The sequence below is a fragment of the Cicer arietinum genome, chromosome 3, assembly GCF_000331145.2.
Source record: "Cicer arietinum cultivar CDC Frontier isolate Library 1 chromosome 3, Cicar.CDCFrontier_v2.0, whole genome shotgun sequence".
NCBI lineage: Eukaryota > Viridiplantae > Streptophyta > Magnoliopsida > Fabales > Fabaceae > Cicer > Cicer arietinum.
The window spans coordinates 69,582,047-69,603,251 of record NC_021162.2 but is presented as its reverse complement, the minus strand read 5'-3'; the positions used below and the strand labels follow the sequence as shown (position 1 = coordinate 69,603,251).

Genomic DNA, 21,205 nt, shown 5'->3' with positions numbered 1-21,205 from the left:
AATATCAGTTGTATTATTGAAACACAACTTTTAACACGGTGTACTTTTCATATTTTTTTACAACTTTTTTGTTTGTAAAATAAACCTTTTCTTAAAACAAATTAAAAACATTTCTTTTAATCGCTTTAAATATAATTAATCATTTTTTAAAGATATATTTTATCACTAAATTATATTATACTAAAATATTTGATGTATATTTTAGTGATTAATGTGATTTTATTAACCCTTACTTTGAGTTGAAATAATATTTTTCATTGAATAATTATATTTACAATGCATAAAATATTAATTACTTACATCACAATTTAGTTGTTTTAGAATGAAAATTGTAAACAACTAACAATTTTACTAGTCACACTTTCATTTTTCTATTTACATCCCTCAATTTTTTATAAAATAAAATATTTTAAATATTTTTGTCTATTTATAACATTTTTAACTTTAATATCTCGTTCTATCTTCTTCAATCCTGATCATACTTTCTATCTTGATATTCTACCTCTCATTTATATTTTGTTTTTATAAAAATTTGAGGTGTGAGTGCAAAAAATAGGAGTGTGGATAGCAATATTGAAGAACTAATTAATAGTTTGGAAGAACCGAGCTGGAATGTTCCCCTGAAATCAGAAAAGCAAATTAGCCGGGCTGATCATGATTGAACGGTTGTTGTGTGTAGTGTAATCCATCTTCTTAAATCTCAAATATAACAACCAACCGCTCTCTCTCTCTCTCTCTCTCTCTCTCTCTCTCTCTCTCAAGTCGAAGTTTTCAGTGAGAAACAAATGTGAGTCACAATTGTATCAAATTCAATACTTATTATTATTATTATTAGTAGTAACTATATAGATATGATATGATATGAAATGATGGTATATCTGTTACATTCAAATGTGGTTGATGTTTGAACTTGTACAGGGAAGATGGAAATGGGTTGAAGCCAATGGACGCTGAGCAACTGAGAGAGCAGGCTCATAAGATGGTTGACTTCATTGCTGATTACTACAAAACCATCGAAAATTTCCCTGTTCTCAGCCAAGTCCAGGTTCGTCGCATTTCTCTTTCATCTAACTAATTAATATTAATGTGTGTCCAACAACTATTACATTACATCAGTGGTACGACTAGTTTATTGTAACTTCAAGGGCAGAAGATGCGTACTTCAAATCAATACTCTTTTCGATTGTAAAATAATTATCAATGTCACTTGAATTAATATTTGTCAATACACTCTTCCAACTTCTTTAAATATTTCCCCCTTTGCAGCCAGGTTATCTTGGGAAGCTACTACCGGATTCTGCTCCTACTTACCCTGAGTCATTGGACCATGTTTTGAAGGGTCAAATTTCTTAATTACCTTTCTCAACTTAGTTACACCCACATCAAAAATCGTGATGTGTGTTTCGATTGACTTATCAACAATTAATCTGAATTTATCTATTGACATAAACATTTGACAGAGTGTTTGATAGAGTTTATGGAAACAACTTATAATTATAACGCGTTCATAAGCGGTTTTCAACTAATTTTGATAAACTCTTCAGGATAAACAACTTAAAGCTTATAAGAAAACAATCTGATCATGTTTTCCCTTTTACGGTAACAATAGCTTATAAATAAGCCTTGGTTGAATTATTCATCCAAACATGCCCCAACTCATGGTTGCAGACCTTTTTTCAAAACCCAGCCTAGCATGAGATTGTTAACCCTCCTTTTCTCATGCACATATGTTTTTTTTTTTTTGTTGAGATGACTAAAATGTTTGTGTTTCATGTTGTAGATGTACAGGAAAAGATACTACCGGGGGTGACACATTGGCAAAGCCCTAATTATTTTGCATATTTTCCTTCCAATAGTAGCATTGCTGGTTTTTTAGGAGAGATGCTTAGTGCTGGTCTCAACATTGTTGGTTTCAGCTGGATAACTTCTCCTGCAGCAACTGAACTTGAAACAATCGTCCTGGACTGGCTTGCCAAAGCACTCCAGTTGCCTCATGATTTCTTTTCTACTGGTAAGGTGTTGTGTGATTATTTCTGAGTTTGGATGAGTTTACAAAATCTTCATATTTCATTAGACTGCACCTTGAATGAATTTGGACTATAAAAAACTTTGAACCGAAAAGGCATATGAAATTTTTATTGTAGAAGCTTATATACTATGATATGTGATGTAAATTATAAACCTGTTAATCATGGATGTGATTATATTGCAGGGAAAGGGGGTGGAGTTATACAGGGAACAGCAAGTGAAGCTGTACTAGTTGTCTTGTTGGCTGCGCGTGACAAAATCCTAAGGAGGGTTGGAAGGAGTTCCCTTCCTAAGCTTGTGACATATGCATCTGACCAAACACACTCTGCTTTACAAAAAGCCTGCCAGGTATTGTTAGTGACATTTCAAACTGAAAATGCCTTCTTGTCATGTATACTTAATGATATATGAGTTCCCTATTGCTTCTTCTCCCTGTTAAGTGTCAACTATTTGGATTATTGATAACCTTGTGGATGTATATTACAGTATGTTTTGTCAGATGATAGTATGATGTCTAGATTCTAGTTTTCTGATCTACTATTGTTTTATAAAAACTTCCCCGTCCATAAGATGACATGCGTGGTAAACAAGCTGTCTTATATTCATGGGACGAATCTTAGATTTGAACCTTGAATTTTTGGAAAAGTGTATTTATTTTTGTTGCTTGGTTGCATCCTTTGAAGGTTGCATTATTATCAAAGAGATAATTATAATGGTCTTTTGCTTTTCATTGGCAGATAGGAGGACTTAATCCAGAGCTTTGCAGGTTGCTTAAAACCGATTCTTCCACAAATTTTGCACTATCCCCTGATGTACTTTCTGAAGCAATTTCAAATGACATTGCCAGTGGTCTTATACCCTTCTTCTTATGTGCTAATGTAAGAATTAAATCTTTCTGATATCAGTTAGTAAAAAATTACTTTGCAATGCAAATGCATTACATAATTGTCCAGCTTTCTCTGTGTGTGTGTGTGCATGTGAATTCTCTTTACATCCAATATTTTTCTTCTTTTAATTTTTATCTTACTAGTATGTTGGTGTGCAAATTAAAAAGAGCTCAACTCATCCGATCATTGGGTCCAATATTTTTCTTCTATTAGTTTTTATCTTACTAGTATCTTGTTTTTGTTGTAGGAGCTTTGTTTCTTCATTGTTTGGTTCAGTAACATCAACCTTAGTCTCACTAAATTATACTCTTTTAGATCTTAAATTGTGCATGCAAAGAGATTTTGTGTTGAATTATACTAAAGGGAAGATAAACATGGGAAATTTTACCAACCGAAACTCTACGGTCGGTACTAATGTTCATTGTGTAATTCTTATTGATGAATGGAAATGTATTTTAATATTTACTTCAAGTTGAGGTGTCTATTGAGTTTTCGCATTGACTGCATACACTACATTTATACATGCAGGTTGGTACTACTTCATCAACAGCTGTTGATCCTCTACCTGCATTGGCGAAAGTCACTAGGGTAATAAATTTGATTTAATTGATGATAAAACTTACTAGTATAACAATCGATGATTCTAGTGAGGATACTCTTAAGAATAGCAATGGGTAGTTATTATTAGAGTTAGTCAGAGTAGTTAGTTAGTTACAATTAGAGTTAGTTAGAGAAAGCAGTTAGAATGTTAGTGTTCACTAACTATTATAAATAGGAGTATCATCGTTTATTTTTATCAAATAAAATTTTATTTAAGTTTTCTCAATTGAGCTCTCAAGCTATGGTTTCTCCTTTTTCTCTCGATTCTTATATTTCTGATAGATACTAATGCCAAAGTCCAAATAGTTAAAAGAAAAGTATGACTCACAAGGAACTAGGAAGACAGTTAGATAGAAGAAAATTAGAAATGACTATCCAGTAAGTTAGAAACTCAAGGTGATAACAATTCCTATGGAGTATAAAAAATAGAAGTTATAGACATGGATTTGCCAACTTTTAGACTAAGCCATATCTTGTCTAACAGTTAAGCTTTTGCAAGATTGCTTATGAAATGACCAACATAAGATTGATATGTTTTTTGAGTGCATCTTGGAGAGTGATACAATATGATAATTCTTGGTTATGTGTGTCTTCTTGGTAGGCCAACAAAATCTGGTTTCATGTGGATGCTGCTTATGCTGGAAGTGCTTGTATATGTCCAGAGTACCGCCACTTCATTGATGGGGTTGATGAAGTAGATTCATTTAACATGAATGCGCATAAATGGTTCCTTACTAACTTTGACTGTTCACTACTTTGGGTTAAGGTATTCATAATAATATAATACTCTTTCTCTGTCACTTATGAGACTTATTTTATAATATTTCTCTTTACTTTATAAACACGAATGCGTATAAGTAAAATTGATGATGAGTTGATACAGGACAGGACTGCTCTGATTGACTCACTGTCTACAAATCCTGAATTTCTGAAAAATAAGGTAGGTTTCTATCTGCATGCTTGTAGTTTGTATTGTAGTTCTGCTGTGAGAGGTTTTCAAGCTTTTGAATTGCTCTAGTGTTTTTAATGTGAGTGTGGAGTGTTTATTTTGTTGTTTGCTTTCTTTTGTTGCCGTTAAACCAGATTCCATTGTCGAGGATGTTAAGGTATTTGAGTTTCACATTAAATTTATATGTTGGTTCTTTCAACTTAAAGAAATTTGAAACATGTGAATGGTTATTCAGTTATTCGCTCAGTGTCCAAGACAAAGGAGTATTATGCTCTGAAGGAAATGAAATGATAAATAATTTTGTATAATAAATAGAGTACAAAATATTGTTATTATGTGTGCTTATGATATTGAATTTGCAGGCCTCTCAAGGAAACTTGGTCATAGATTACAAAGATTGGCAAATTCCTCTTGGGCGTCGCTTTAGGTGTGTCTTCGGAATTTTTTCTGTAGAAACTTGTGCCTTTGCTTTCTATTTACATATATACATGTTTTTATGTGGTGTTGAAATCTCTCTCCTTCTGACAACTAGAATTATTGTAGAGAGGGAATTTAAATACCTGTCAGCATCTTCTCATACATAAATTAGCATTATTCATTTTTCTAAGAAAATAACATTATTCTTGCATTGGACTCCTAATCCATTTTGATGTGATCATGATTTGTAATGTTTCTTGGATTTTTGTGGATTTATATATCAATTGGTTTTTTTATGCGGTAACAAGAAATGCAAAGGTGGAGATATATAGCTGACTTGGTGACTGAAGTGAGAGAATTTGAGAGTGGAGTGATACGGAGGTCACGGGTTCAATTCTCACTCTCAACAAAATACGAACAATATTAACAATACTAATTACTAACATTGACCGTTGAAAAAAGGTCATGACCTTTATTAATCCTTGGCAGTATATTACTATCTCTTACTAATAAAAAAGTGCACATTAAAGATTCATAATTACCAGCACATGTATTGTAACCTCACCGGTTAACCTACATGGGTTCTAGATCATTAAAATTGTGGATGGTGTTGCGACTCTATGGATTGGAAGGCCTGCAAACTCACATAAGGAACCACATTGCAATGGCTGCTTATTTTGAGGAGCTTGTTGGTCAAGACACAAGATTCAAGGTATTTTTCCTTCTAGGACAAATTGCATAATGCATATGTACAACTGTAACCTTGTATTAGAATTTTGCTCTAACCAATTTGTATTGAAGTCAAAACATGCATTGATAAATAATGCATGTCTTATCTTAATTATTTACTGTATTTAATTCTATGTATATGTCATGAAAATATTGCAACAAGTTTGTTGGGTTTGGCTCACATTTAGTGATAAGTGGGCAAAGGTAATCTTGAAAACTAGGTGGTAGTATTTAAACGTAAGTTGTACACTGTAAATCTTAAGCTTGAAATTAATAGATAAGAACCGCAGCCGCTCTGCATTTGGAGAAGTAGACACAATTGTCTTTATTTGCGTGTTTTTGTTTCTGTTTTCTTTTGAACCACAGTTGTTCTAACGAAATTATGTACACAGCTTGCTGCGCCTCGAACATTCTCTTTAGTTTGTTTTCGGCTTTTGCCTCCCCCAAACTCTGAAGATAATGGCAATAAACTGAATCATGATCTACTTGACTCAGTAAATGCAACGGGAAGTATTTTCATAACACACACGGTATGCATAAATTAACTTCAGTTCAAGGTTTTGTTCTGCTTATTACCTATGTAATATGTTCTTCACCTTGATAAAAAAAAAATTGTGCAGGTTCTAGCAGGTGAGTTCATTTTACGTTTTGCAGTAGGAGCACCATTGACAGAAGTGAGGCATGTCAATGTAGCATGGCAGATTTTGCAAGAAAAAGCCACTGCTCTATTAGTGAGTTCATAGGATGGATGAATCTGCTCTTGCAGCATCTACCATTGCTTTTTGAGGCATCCTCAGTTTCAAATGTCTGCATTCATTTGTGTAGAAAATATTATAGAACTCAGAGCATGTTTAATCTAATCAAATGACGCTTCTTTTATAGGGGAGGGTATAAAGTCTATACCATAAATTAATGAGTGATTTTAGGAATAATCAATTATGAGTTCCTTGTGGCCAGAGATTCAAAGCATTGCTAATAATCAAATTGAGCACAATCCATTAAGTTAGTAAATATTGATTATTTGATTTTAAATAATTAATGAAGTTGATTTTTGTGTATTATAATATGTTCTTAAAAATATTGATTATTCGATTTTAAATAATTTAATAAGTTGATTTTTGTGTGTTATAATATGTTCGTAAGTATTTATTATTTTGTTTTTTTTAGTGAAACACAAGGTGACGGTTAGAATCATAAATTAGGCTATGAATGATGGTCGGATGAATAAGAACAGTTGACATGTTGATTAAAAGTAGTGAAAAATAACTATGCATGGTAGTATAAACCAATTTTATACTAATAATTAATAGAGGTAATTGATTTTATCATTCCATCGAATTGTAACTTTTATTATAAAATAGTTAGCAACAGTGCATGTTCATTAAATAATTGAACACAATGCGATACACCGTGTATTTTAGATACTTGCAAAATATATATTATGGCAGGTTTATCTTTTAATTTTTTTACTCATGTTTTACTTTTTAATAAACAAATTAAAATTTACTAAAACCGAACAAAATCTACGTGAACAGCTAGATACAATGGTATAACATGTGATTTCATTAAAAAAAATGGTATAACATGTAATAAAAAATTATTTACCCTTCTTTTGTTTTGGAAAATTTTACTTTATATCTCCCCATTTAATCTTTACCCTAAGAAAATAAATTTTTTTCCCTTTATATTAAATGCAAACTACTTTATCACTTTTGAAATATTCTTTTACTAAAAAAAACATGTTTAAATTAGTACAAATTACATCGAGTTTTTTCGGACACTAAATAATAACAGATATATAATATTTTTACAATAAAAGTAGGAAAATAATTTATAATATTTTTATAAAAAAAATATTCTAAGTTTTTACAAATTAAAATTTTACTACACTAAAGCACCCCCAAAATAGTATAATTATTAGGACGTTTTTTCTTTTCTAAGATTTGATATATTTTGTATCATTGTAATAAATGTGTCATATTAAAAATGACTTGACAAAATTAGAAAGACGTATGATAAAAATTTTGCTACAATTTTTTTTTATAGCTTTTTTTCATTGGAGTTCTTTGTATTCTAGTTGTGAGATTTTTGTCTCTTTCACTAAATTCAACTGTAATAGTTGAAATAGTTATTCATTTACAAATGATAAATATTAGTACCAATTAGAAGAAATATGATTAAAATTGTAATTAGTCTTTTATAATTTTTCGACTTGTATTTTATTTAAAAATTATTAGACATTTATATTTAAATGTGTTTTTTTTTCTTTGTGATGGCTCTTGCCCCCATATCAATAAACATACATCCGATATTGATATCAAATATAAACACTTCTTTTAAAAAAGATTTAAATTTAGATTCACCATGTTGAAAAAATTTAACTTCTTTTATATCCAATTCATTGGGTTATATTTTTTAGTGTACATAAAAATAACTAAAAAAATCATAAAAAAATAAATAAAATAGTAATAATTATTTATTTTTAAATTGTATGCAATTTTCAAAAGTGTCATTCAATATTGTGACTCATCTTTTCATTTACATTAAAGTTTGTCTTCTGTTTTTATATTTTCACATAAAAAAATTAATGACTTATATTGTAGAATGAAGGGAATATACATGTATGTTGTTAGTATTAATCAATTAATCTTTTCAATGATACTATCTAATTTCTTTTAGGAAAATAATACTATGTAAATACATTGTCTGTGATAACAGTGAATACATCCGTGCTTAATAAAGTTAATTTAAAAAAAAGAAACTTGTCAAAAAATATTATTTTATTATTTCTCTTTAATTATGAAAAATATCCTATTATGATACTCATAATGGAACGAAGTCATAGTATTGAATAGACGTTTTTTTATTTTTTTTTATTTTAAAAATGTAGTATTAAATAGACGAATTATTTTTATCAAAAAAGTTAGATTGACGATGCTTTAATTTATTAATATTTTTTGAATATTTGATAGAAAAATATGAGAAGAGTTTGTTACTTTATATAATTACTATATATGGTCTTAATGTTTTTTTTTCCTGAAATAAAATGTATAATAATATACAATATCATGTATATTATTTGTTTGAATGTATATTAACATAATATCATGTATTAATTTATTTGTTTGAACTGCTTACTTGTTATGAGTAAAACAATACTACTTACTAATTAATAGTGTGAAGAGTATCCGAATACATATGAAGAAACCAAATTGAAACTCAATTCCAAATATGTCATGTTTGTATTTGCTAATAATTTTGTTTTCCTTACCTATATAACTCTATTCTGAGGTTGCCAATATGTTAGACGACGAAGAAGGACAAAAAATAGGACAGAATTTCATTAAACCGATAAATTATATTCTTATCCATTTTTCATTAGTATAAAATTTCATTTCTCACACTTTTGAATTTTCAATTGTTATATTATATATCAGAAACTAATTCTCCTCTAAAAATTTAAGTTCTCCGCATGCAAATGGTCCACGTTATATGTCGATTAAGTCAAAGATTAAATACATTTTTAATTTTTATAAAATTTTAAATTTTAAATTTAATCTCTATTAAATAAAAATATAATTTTTAATCACAACAAAAAAACATAATATGTAATTTTAGTTTATGTTACTAAGTTGATATATATTTTTAATTTTTTTTTCAAACATATGTTTTCAACATTATAAAAAGTTCATCAACAAAAAATAAACTCAAAATTCAATTTTTAAATTTATTTTTTTTTTATATTTAAAATATTAATATTTAATTCATCTTAAAATATTTGTACAATATTTAAACATATTTACAAAAATATATTTCAAAAATAAAAATTTAAAGATCAATTACTCATACTTTATTTCAGAAAAAATTGAAAAAAAATTTAAAAAAAATTGTGAGACTAAAAAAATATTTAACACATGATTCAAAATTCCACAAAAGTCAATTTACATACAGCCACATGTTCGACAGAACTTCGTCCAATGTTTATATTTATATAAGCAAAAATATATTCTTGGCACCTATTTTCTTATAGTATAAAATTACAAAGTAGTATACAATTCACCATATATATATATATATATATATATATATTTATATAATATATCGTCCTAACCAAAATTGATATATTTATTTTTTAAAAATTTAATTCGTTAACAAATATTATGTCGAAATTGGTAGATTAAATATTATATTTTTTATTATTATTTCTTAATTTGAATATAAAATCTAACAACTTATGTATGTGAGGTTGTTGTAATATATTTATCCCCCTAGCTAAAAAATCTTTCCAAGGAAACTAGTTTTTCAATCTTTTCGTGTGATTTTCAAATTATGTTCGATCTAGTATTAATTAGAAAGAGCCAAAGTAGAAGATAAAGTGGGGTAGCCGATTCATCAATTTTTTATTCAAAATAAAATTGACCGTTCAATAGAAATTACTCTCATTTCTTAATCTTAATTTTAGCATCTGATTGCTACGTTTTGTTTGTTTATATATTTTTAATTAACCTGTTTGATTCCATTTTTTTTAAGTAACCTATTTTTTAATAACATGTTTTTGAGTAGCCTTTAGTCACTGTATAATTAATGTACGTGTACATTATTTTGATAAGATGTGGTTCTGAATGCTCCATTTTAACAAACATGTTTGGGAGAGTTTCAAATCCTAAAAATATTGTAATTATAGATATGGAAAAATGGCATCACATTCACATTCCTCATGACTTTATATATGGTCTGATTCATCTCCCACTACCAATGCTACGTACCTATACAAAGACACACTGTAAAGTGTAAACAGACAAAACACCCTATCCTTTTCATAAAAATCATAGTGCCTAAAATCTCAATACTATAAAGTACTAGATGCTTTCTCTTTGATAAAAGCATTATTGAATAAATAAATAATAGACAAGTCCACTTATAATCTAATATATTTATTCGTGGACCATAATGAGATCTATATCACGCACACATGGAACAAACATGCTTTATAATCTACATTATATTATACTAACAATATATAGATGCATCAACATGTAATAAAAATGAAAAAACAAATTCTTATTGAAAATAAAAATTCTCCACTTCTCTCTCTCCGTTACTTCCGGTATATGTTTAGCTCTATAAATTATAGATCCAAATTCTCGTAATTATACATAATAGAAAATCTCAACCGTTAACTTTATCTAATAATTGAAATCACACCTCGATAAAAATGATTTTAACTATTAATTAAGATTAGATGATTGAAATTAATAACTACTTAAACAATAATTGTAAATGATATATTTCCATATGGTAAGTGGATGAAGTCCCTTCCTTCATATATTGTATGTGGTAAGCTACAAACGTTACAAAATTATTATTCTATTAAAGCACAAAATGGGCAATTCGATCCATCTTTTATGGTTTATCTTACCTTACTAAAACAGAAGTAATTTTTGTAACAATAAAACATGATTAAATAATATAAAAAGTAAAATAAGAAAAAGTAAAAGTGAGAGACTGCATCCTCTCATCTTTTTCTCTCTCATTTCTGTTACACATTTTCAATTTGAGGGTTTTTAATGAGTTCTTGTAGGTCGCGACATCAAGATTTTTGATTTTTTGTTTTAATTGAGTCGCGGCCGCGATCTATATTGCAACATTAAGAATTATGATTTTAAACTATAATTGTCGTGTTTATTGATATTTTATAATATGAAAGATCACGACGCAAGTGCAATATGAATTTAAAATCTTGATTATAATTAAAGTTATTTTAATAGGTGCATATAAAAAGGGTTGTTAAATCTTTACCTACCCTACTCATCTGGGTCACCATCATAATTGTTGCTGTACTATTCGGTGTCGAAAGGTTGAAACTTTTTGGAGTAGCTACACTCATGATCTATTCTAAGAAGAAGAAGAATCCAGGTTAGTATGTTGTTTATTTATTATCATTACGTAATTTTTTTTGATTTTTAGTGCATACCGTTTTTGTCTCTTTGTGTTGTTGTTAGATAAACAATGATGCAAATAGTGTGTAGTAAGAGTGATGAATGAAAAAACCTTTCTTTGTTTTAACGTGCAATGTGTCACGCAGAATCCAACTCCACATGGTGAAATGTTCTGGTGACATCACTTGGTTACTCTCTCTCACTCCTTCTTCTTTGCCACACCGACTTATTATTCTTCTGAATCACCTTTTTCTTCAATACAACAATGGCCCTCAATGAAATCTTGGCTCAAAAGTTGTTTTCTTCAGGATCGTGGGATACCCTTTTCAGTGAGATCCTTGGATTGCCACTTTTGGAACTTGTGGCTATATGTACTAATTTGGCTATTCTTGTTTTGTTTCTTTTGAGGGAGGTTTTTTTGTGTGTTGGTGGAAGGTTTTGGTTTTATAAGGATAATACTGTTGTTGGAAATGCTGGTTCAATTCGTATTAGTGTTGATGGAGGAGAAAATTTTGAGGTTAGAAGAGGGACATGGTTTAATCTGTCGGTGTTGTCTTGTTTCTATGTTTTGTTGGTGCAAGTTTTGGTTTTGGGATTTGATGGCGTTGGTTTGGTTAAGGAGGAATTTGTGGTTGTGGATTTGTCTCTTCTTTTTGTGCCGTTTGTGCAGGGTTTGGTTTGGATTGTGTTGTGCTTCATTGCTCTGCATTGCAAATTCAAGGTGTCTCATAAGTTTCCAATTTTGTTGCGAGTTTCTTGGCTTGTGTTGTTTGTTGTTTGCTTGTTTGGTTTATATGTTGATGGGAGAGGGTTATGGATGGAAGGTTCTAAGCACTGGCATTCTCATGTTTTTGCAAATTTCGCTGCTACCCCTGCTCTTGCCTTTTTGTGTATTGTAGCAATTAGGGGTGTTACTGGTATACAAGTTTGTAGAAACTCTGAGAATCAACAGCCATTACTTGTCAGTGAAGAAGAAGACGAAGAACCGGGGTGCCTCAAGGTTACTCCTTATAAAGATGCTGGAGTTTTTAGCTTGGCCACTCTGTCTTGGCTTAACTCATTACTTTCCATTGGTGCAAAGAGACCACTTGAGCTTAAGGACATTCCCCTCGTTGCGCCTAAAGATCGAGCCAAAACAAATTTTAAGGTTTTGAATTCTAATTGGGAGAAAATGAAGGCTGAAAACTCGTCGACACAGCCTTCATTAGCTTGGACACTTCTGAAGTCATTCTGGAAGGAGGCAGCTATTAATGCCATTTTTGCTGGCATCACTACTCTTGTGTCGTACGTAGGTCCATACATGATAAGTTACTTTGTTGATTACTTGAGTGGTATAGAGACTTTCCCTCATGAGGGGTATGTCCTTGCAGGGATATTCTTTGTTGCCAAGCTTGTCGAGACCTTCACAACAAGGCAATGGTATCTAGGAGTGGACATATTGGGGATGCATGTTAGGTCTGCTTTAACAGCGATGGTATATCAAAAGGGGCTTAGGCTATCGAGCTTGGCCAAGCAAAGTCACACGAGTGGCGAGATTGTTAACTACATGGCTATTGATGTTCAGAGAGTAGGGGACTACGCTTGGTATCTTCATGACATGTGGATGCTTCCTCTGCAGATTGTTCTAGCCCTTGCAATTTTGTATAAGAATGTTGGAATTGCATCCATTGCTACACTTGTTGCTACAATCATTTCCATTGTAGTCACCATTCCGGTGGCTCAAATCCAAGAAGAATATCAAGACAAATTAATGGCTGCTAAGGATGAAAGAATGAGAAAAACATCTGAGTGCCTAAGGAACATGAGGATTCTCAAGCTGCAGGCTTGGGAGGACAGATATCGAATAAAATTGGAGGAAATGCGTGGAGTAGAGTACAAGTGGCTTAGGAAAGCCCTATATTCTCAGGCTTTCATAACTTTCATGTTCTGGAGCTCACCTATATTCGTTTCAGCTGTCACTTTTGCTACTTCCATATTGTTGGGCAGTAAGCTAACTGCAGGCAGTGTACTTTCTGCTCTAGCTACTTTCAGGATTCTCCAAGAACCTTTGAGGAATTTTCCAGACTTGGTATCTACAATGGCTCAGACAAAAGTTTCTCTTGATCGATTATCTTGTTTCCTGCTGGAAGAAGAATTGCAGGAAGATGCAACTATAGTCTTGCCACAAGGCGTTTCTAACATTGCTATAGAAATTAAGGACAGTGTCTTCTGTTGGGACCCTTCATCTTCCAGGCCTACTCTTTCAGATCTCAATATGAAAGTTGAAAAAGGGATGCGTGTAGCTGTTTGTGGTACGGTTGGTTCAGGGAAATCAAGTTTTCTTTCTTGCATCCTTGGAGAGATTCCTAAGCTTTCTGGTGGAGTATGTTTGTGTACTCAAGCTTTTAAATTCCTTATATATTATTTTGAGTTTAATGGGTTTATACTGTTAGTGTAAATTAGTTTTACATTGATATCCAATGGGAGTCCTCCATTTTACCATGTCATACCACTAATTTTAAAATTCACTTACAAAAGTGGGGTGATGTGACAAAATCTCATTGGACATCAACCTAAAACTAGGTTACACAGGCAGTGCATTTCGTATTTCTCTATTATTTTTATTTTTGTTTATTGGCACTTTAGTCTTTTGTTTTTGTAACAAGACACATTGGATAATTTTGCAGGTGAGTGTGTGCGGTTCTGCCGCCTATGTCTCTCAATCCGCATGGATACAATCAGGAACTATAGAAGAAAATATCCTCTTTGGAAGCCCAATGGACAAACCAAAGTACAAGAATGTTATTCATGCTTGTTCACTGAAAAAGGATCTAGAACTTTTTTCACATGGAGATCAGACAATTATTGGTGATAGAGGTATAAACCTGAGTGGTGGTCAGAAGCAGCGGGTACAGCTTGCCCGGGCACTCTACCAAGATGCTGATATTTATCTCCTTGATGATCCCTTCAGTGCAGTTGACGCACACACTGGATCAGAGTTGTTTAGGGTTAGTTTTCCTTGGCGTAGAGTTGATGTTACTGTTTAACTGAATTGGATTTGCTTAATCTATGGTATGGAACTGCAGGAGTATATATTGACGGCACTAGCAAACAAAACAGTCATTTTTGTGACCCATCAAGTTGAATTTCTTCCTGCTGCTGATTTGATACTGGTATGGCTGTGTGGTTTTTTCATGCACATTCATGCATTTATGTAATAAGAGACAAAGTTAATGGTTACACACTTACGCTTCATTTCAGAGTCTAATATTTACTTCTTGGCAGATAGAGTTGGTAAACATTTATGAAACAACACAGAAGAACCAGTTTAAAGATTGACAATTTATATGAAATTATAAGAATATCAGCAAGAGATGTTTCCACATGTAAAAATTAATCAGTAGGAAAAATTGATGAATTGTTAGGTCCATTTAAAATTGATAGAGTCTCAAGAAAGCTCATACGTATAATTCTTTCCAACCAGCCATCATGTGTTAATTAAAACCATTGCTGACACTTTCATTGCTTTTCAAATTTCAAATAAATCTATATTTTTTATAACTTTGATCTGGAATCTGTTTGATAAGCAACATATGTGTAATTTTTCTTTACAACTTCAGAGGACTAGGAAGAATCCTTGGACAAATGTATGTTGTTATATGAAATTTTAGTTTGAATTTCACTGAACAAAGATTTTTGTTTTTTAAGTAACTTAGAGAGTGATTGTGCAGTTCATATGAAGTTAAAATGATTCTTTCTAAATTTTATCTTTCCACTTTTGAAGGTTCTCAAGGAAGGTTGCATCATACAGGCAGGAAAATATGATGATCTTTTACAAGCAGGGACCGATTTTGAAGCTCTAGTTTCAGCTCACCATGAAGCCATAGAAGCTATGGATATCCCTACACACTCCTCTGAAGATTCAGACGAAAATTTATCATTGGAGGAAGCTGTGATGACCAGTAAGAAATCCATTTGTTCTGCGAACGATATCGACAGTTTGACAAAGGAAATGCAAGATGGGCCATCAGCTACCGATCAAAAAGCAATTAAGGACAAGAAGAAAGCAAAAAGGTCGAGGAAAAAACAGCTTGTTCAGGAAGAGGAGAGGGTTAGAGGTAGAGTAAGCATGAAGGTGTATCTTTCTTACATGGCAGCGGCATATAAAGGTTTATTGATTCCACTCATCATCATTGCACAAGCATTGTTTCAGTTCCTTCAGATTGCTAGTAATTGGTGGATGGCATGGGCTAACCCTCAAACAGAAGGAGACGAGCCCAAAGTAACTCCAATGGTTCTTCTTCTTGTTTACATGGCCCTTGCTTTTGGAAGTTCATGGTTTATATTTGTAAGGGCCGTTCTAGTGGCTACATTTGGTCTTGCAGCTGCACAGAAGCTATTTTTGAAGATGCTTAGATGTGTTTTCCATGCACCAATGTATTTCTTTGACTCTACACCGGCCGGAAGAATCTTGAACCGGGTAACTTTTTATTATATCTTTTACGTATTTCTCCGTGTATGGTGTAGACAATAGTAACGTGTCATCTGTATCGCTGCAGGTTTCAGTTGATCAAAGTGTTGTGGATCTTGATATCCCTTTTAGACTTGGCGGGTTTGCTGCAACAACAATACAACTTATTGGTATTGTTGGAGTAATGACAGAAGTTACATGGCAAATTTTGCTCTTGGTCATCCCAATGGCCATGGCTTGTTTGTGGATGCAGGTAATTAGATATATTCATGTTCCAGCTTAGAATCTTTCAAACTGTTTGCCAAAAAAAAACTTAAGGTATGTTTGGCAGTTGAGTTCTCGAAGGGTTTTGGAGGGCTAAGTCTATATCTTAACATATATTTGATATTTTAAAATTTGAAAGAATGAAATGATAGATGATCATATAGTATTCCAATTACTCTTTTACTCGATTGAGAAACATTTTATAATTTGTTTAATTTATAAATAAATAATATGTCTTCCCCTCCCTTTCCTTCCAAAACCCAACTCCCAAACAGACACTTAGGGTCTGTTTGGTTCAACGAAAGGGAGGGGAGGAGGGGGATTTTAATGGAGAGGAAAAGAGAAAAGTAGAGACATGTTTGGTTCAAAAGAGGGGAGAAATTTTAAACGGTTTTGAGTTTGGTTCACTGGGAGGAGAGAAAATATAAATGGTTTTTAACTTGTTTTGTTCCCCTCCCCTCCCCTCCAAAATCTCCCCGTGTTTTCATTTTGTGAATTATTCTAATAATAACCAATTCCATTGCAGAAATACTACATGTCTTCATCGAGGGAACTGGTCCGTATTGTAAGCATCCAGAAATCACCGATTATAAATCTTTTTGGTGAATCAATTGCTGGAGCATCCACCATCAGGGGTTTTGGACAAGAAAAAAGGTTCATGAAGCGGAACCTTTATCTTCTGGATTGTTTTGCACGACCGTTCTTCTGCAGTCTTGCTGCTATTGAGTGGCTCTGTCTGCGCATGGAGTTACTGTCCACCTTCGTATTTGCTTTCTGCATGGTTTTGCTTGTTAGCTTTCCCCAAGGAAGTATTGACCCCAGTAAGTACTTTTTATTTCTAAAAACTTAGTTTGCAATTATGTAGTATTACTAGAAGTTAGGTAGTGTTTTGGCACAGACATGGCGGAACGGAATAGCAAGTTCTATTTTGTTCTCTCCGGTGGACTAAAAAATTTACCACTTTTTTTACATGGTTTTCCACTTTTAAAACACATATTAAACATAGAACAGAACAGAACACATTTATTGTTCTGTTAGTTCTATCTTGTATAACAAAAGGTATTCTAGTTTTATTTTCGCAAGAGATTGTTGCACATGATGCAGAATAAAATAATAAGACAATATTTTGTTGCTTATTACTATTACTTTTTCTGTATAGGCATGGCCGGACTTGCTGTTACATATGGTCTGAATTTAAATGCTCGCTTATCACGGTGGATACTTAGCTTTTGCAAACTTGAAAATAAAATTATATCTATCGAAAGAATTTATCAGTACAGCCAAATTCCTAGTGAAGCACCAGCAATTATTGAAGATTCTCGCCCTCCATCCTCATGGCCTGAACATGGGACAATCGAAATAACTGATTTGAAGGTACCGATACAACTTCATATTTATATTTTCATTTTGAAGTTTTATATCCATTCTCTTACCTAACTACGTTTCTCCTGAAGGTCCGTTACAAAGAAAATCTTCCTTTGGTGCTTCATGGAATATCATGCACATTTCCTGGTGGGAAGAATATAGGAATAGTTGGACGCACTGGCAGTGGCAAATCTACTTTGATTCAAGCATTATTTCGATTGATAGAACCAGCAGATGGAAGTATCCACATAGACAACATCAATATTTTAGAGATTGGTCTTCATGACCTCCGAAGCCGTCTAAGTATCATACCGCAGGATCCAACCTTATTTGAAGGGACCATTCGAGGAAATCTTGATCCTCTTGAGGAGCACACAGATAAAGACATTTGGGAGGTTAGTATTACTTATGTATATGCATTTTTGAAAGAGGTTTTGCATCATTATGTTTATTTATAGAAGGTTATGCACAGCCACTGTGTAATTGTTGGTTTTAATATTTCGCAGGCACTAGATAAATCTCAACTTGGAGAGATCATCCGCGAGAAAGGACAAAAGCTTGATACACCCGGTAGGCAGCCATAATTTTTTTGCAAAATAGACAACATGCTTCCTTCCACACCCCTTAAAAGGAAAATTGGAGTCATAAGTAGGCATCCTAACGCGTATCTTTGAACCTGCAGTTATAGAAAATGGAGACAATTGGAGTGTAGGACAGCGGCAACTTGTTTCTCTTGGCCGAGCTCTACTGAAGCAGTCGAAAATACTTGTACTTGATGAAGCAACAGCATCCGTCGATACTGCTACTGATAATCTCATCCAAAAGATTATTCGAACAGAGTTCAAAGACTGCACTGTGCTCACCATTGCGCATCGTATTCCAACTGTCATTGACAGCGATCAAGTTCTGGTGCTCAGTGATGGTGTGTATAGTACTAGTTTATCTTATTCTTCTTTCTGTCTTTTTATCATCGGTTTGCATTATGGTTCATTAATTTATACTTATGAAGATTATTTTGTAATGTCTTTGCAGGTCAAGTTGCGGAGTTTGACACTCCTTTACGACTATTAGAGGACAAGTCATCGATGTTTCTAAAGTTGGTGACTGAGTATTCGTCGCGGTCAAGTGGTATACCAGAATTTTAGATGAGATAGAATGTCTAGAAACTTTCGAAGTTAGTAGTGGGCAGTGGCCAGTGCTAGAAGACATTTCAGAAGTCCAAACAGTAGGTGATCCCTCCCTTGCATTCGGCACATGCATAGACCAAGATAGAAAAAAGAATAAAAAGAAGAGAAAGAGGCGATTGAACCAATAGGAGAAAACTAGTTTGATATTTTCCCTTTGAACAGATTTGAGGAAATCATGCATGGTTAGCATGCTTTGTAACAGAATAAGAATGATCTGTGATTACAGGAAAGCAAGTATAGGGGTCTGAATTGGGTTCAATGATGTGCAATAAAGTAGTTTGTAGAATGAGAGGCACTAGGATTTTGCTTAGTCAAAAAAGTGTAGAGTTAAAACTTTCTTGTGTATTCCATAATTTCTTGTAGAGAAAGTTAAGTCATTGCAACCTCAGATCAAATAGATTGGTTAACTTTTATCCTTTACAGAGTTATTTAATTTTCAATTTTTTTATGAAGTGTAATTAACTGTTGTGTACAGTATCTTTCATTATGTGGTTGAGATGGATAGAAGGTGAAAGTTGTTGATATAATAGTAAAGGCTCATTGGCCTACCCAAAAGAATGGTTATTAATTGGGGCCATACTCGTAAGGATATGCATGGCAGAATCCAGTAAATGGGTGAATGGCCTATTGGTAGATTTAATTTAATGCAGCTAGTGTTATAAAACTCCCAGTGGTAGGGTCCAAGAAAGGGAAGATTCACTGTGAGGTCAATTATATACTGTCCTACCTTATTTAACATTCTATCTACTATGTTCAACTGATATTTTTGGGGTCAAGTTTATACTTTTACTAGAATTAAATAGTGCAAGCTTAAATGTAAAAGAAAGTCTTAGTGGTTGTTTGGAAAATTTTGAAATCATGATGAAAAATTATGTTGGATAAAAAGCTACATATTGTAGTTTTTAAAAATGAGTGAGATGACTTCTATATTTTCATAGTAAAATTGTATTAAGACGCGATAAGTCAAAATGTATGTTTATAAACTAATGAGTTGGCTTTGAGAAACTACTCATATAGAGCTTCAAAACAACAAGAATAATCAAATCTTCATTAAGTGAGGTAAATCACTACATATAGTCATTGGAAGGAAAAAATATCAAGAAAAGCAATAAAACAGTAACACTAGGGTTCAAAAGTCAGCTTTAGTTATTCCATACACATAAAGACAATAATTTAACAAGTGTTAAAACATCAAGAAGAAGAAAAAAACATGGAAGAAGCAATGTGACATGTATCCTATCATGTCCCATGAGTATCCATCATGGATACACAAACTGTCCCCACACCACATTTCATGTGTTTTGATTGAATTGGAAGATTCATACGTTGTCATCTTATAGTGAGGAGTGAAATTTCAACTATTAATGCAAAATTCAACAATTAATATTGCGTGCTTATGCTTATTATGTATGACAAATTAAAATTTGATTTTTTTATTAGCAATTGAGATATCTTGTTTTATTTTATATCTAAATGATTGTTCGCAAGTGATTATCACTCTAAAAGAATTAAATTGAACTACAAAGAAACATGTATTAATTTAAAAACTCTTCTATTTACATTATTTATTTGTGACCCAAATTTTCTATCTCCATGTTTCTAAGAAATCACATAAGATTCTGAAAATACACACATTTACAAGGTAAAACTTGTATTTACGTTCATAAATACACATCTAAACAGCACACTAATTGTATTCTTTTTCTTGGATGTGTACTTCCAATGTGCTTTTGAGGTGGGAAAAGTTGTACACTTATTTATTTGTTCTCTAATAACAAATTGATAGCTCTTTTCCACCTCACATTTTTTAAAAAAAATCTTATTTTCAGAAGTATACTTTCACATAAAAAATTGTGTTTTTGTTTGAAAGTATATTGGAGAACGACATAAATATAAATACTGTTATTGTATGGATATTTTTAACATAAATTTGGGATTGAAAAATAAGAATTTTTGGATGTATATCCCCTTTTTCTTTTTAAAAAACTAACTAATATACCATACATTAAGATTTATATACTAAAATGTCCTACCTTTTTTGACCTTCAGGAGGTCGCATCCTTGCCCTACAACTATTGAAAGATGTTTTTTTTTGTTTTTTTTTTGTTTTGTAGTAGGAGGTCGCATCCCGAATGCGACAATCTATAGCATCCTACTGCAGAAAAGTTAAAAATAAATAAATAAATAAATAAATAAAAATATTATAGATGGTCGCATCTCGAATATGCGACTTCCTACTGCAAAAAAAAAATCATTTTTAATATAGTCACATGAAAGGATACGATCTCTTTAAAGTAAAATATATATATATATATATATATATATATATATATAGAACCGCTGCGAATCTCTTTAAAACTAGTGCATTTTACCTTTTTATTTCAATTTGG

The 21,205-nt window shown here is 32.1% G+C and overlaps 2 protein-coding genes across 4 annotated transcripts; both read left to right on the top strand.

Moving 5' to 3' along the window:
* The first annotated feature begins 507 nt into the window (after positions 1-507).
* On the top strand, positions 508-6,668 carry LOC101505513 (tyrosine decarboxylase 2). Of its 3 annotated transcripts, XM_004493779.4 has the most exons (13): positions 508-787; positions 919-1,045; positions 1,267-1,339; positions 1,781-2,011; positions 2,213-2,376; positions 2,766-2,906; positions 3,444-3,503; positions 4,117-4,281; positions 4,399-4,455; positions 4,827-4,891; positions 5,470-5,593; positions 6,003-6,140; positions 6,231-6,668. In XM_004493779.4, coding segments are annotated over exons 1-13 (1,470 nt in total). In that variant the 5' UTR covers positions 508-785; the 3' UTR covers positions 6,354-6,668. The 3 variants fall into 3 exon arrangements, with proteins under 3 accessions (XP_004493836.1, XP_012569348.1, XP_012569349.1); XM_012713895.3 differs by lacking the exon at positions 508-787 and having other exon boundaries at positions 996-1,045; positions 1,789-2,011; XM_012713894.3 differs by lacking the exons at positions 508-787; positions 1,267-1,339.
* A 4,361-nt stretch (positions 6,669-11,029) lies between these two features.
* On the top strand, positions 11,030-19,273 carry LOC101505195 (ABC transporter C family member 5-like). Its single transcript, XM_012713926.3, has 12 exons — positions 11,030-11,526; positions 11,696-13,911; positions 14,216-14,536; positions 14,615-14,701; positions 15,313-16,008; positions 16,088-16,252; positions 16,790-17,084; positions 17,423-17,637; positions 17,718-18,023; positions 18,135-18,198; positions 18,311-18,550; positions 18,661-19,273. Exons 2-12 carry the CDS (start codon positions 11,815-11,817, stop codon positions 18,771-18,773), a joined length of 4,599 nt encoding a protein of 1,532 aa, XP_012569380.1. The 5' UTR covers positions 11,030-11,526; positions 11,696-11,814; the 3' UTR covers positions 18,774-19,273.
* Positions 19,274-21,205: the final 1,932 nt, after the last annotated feature.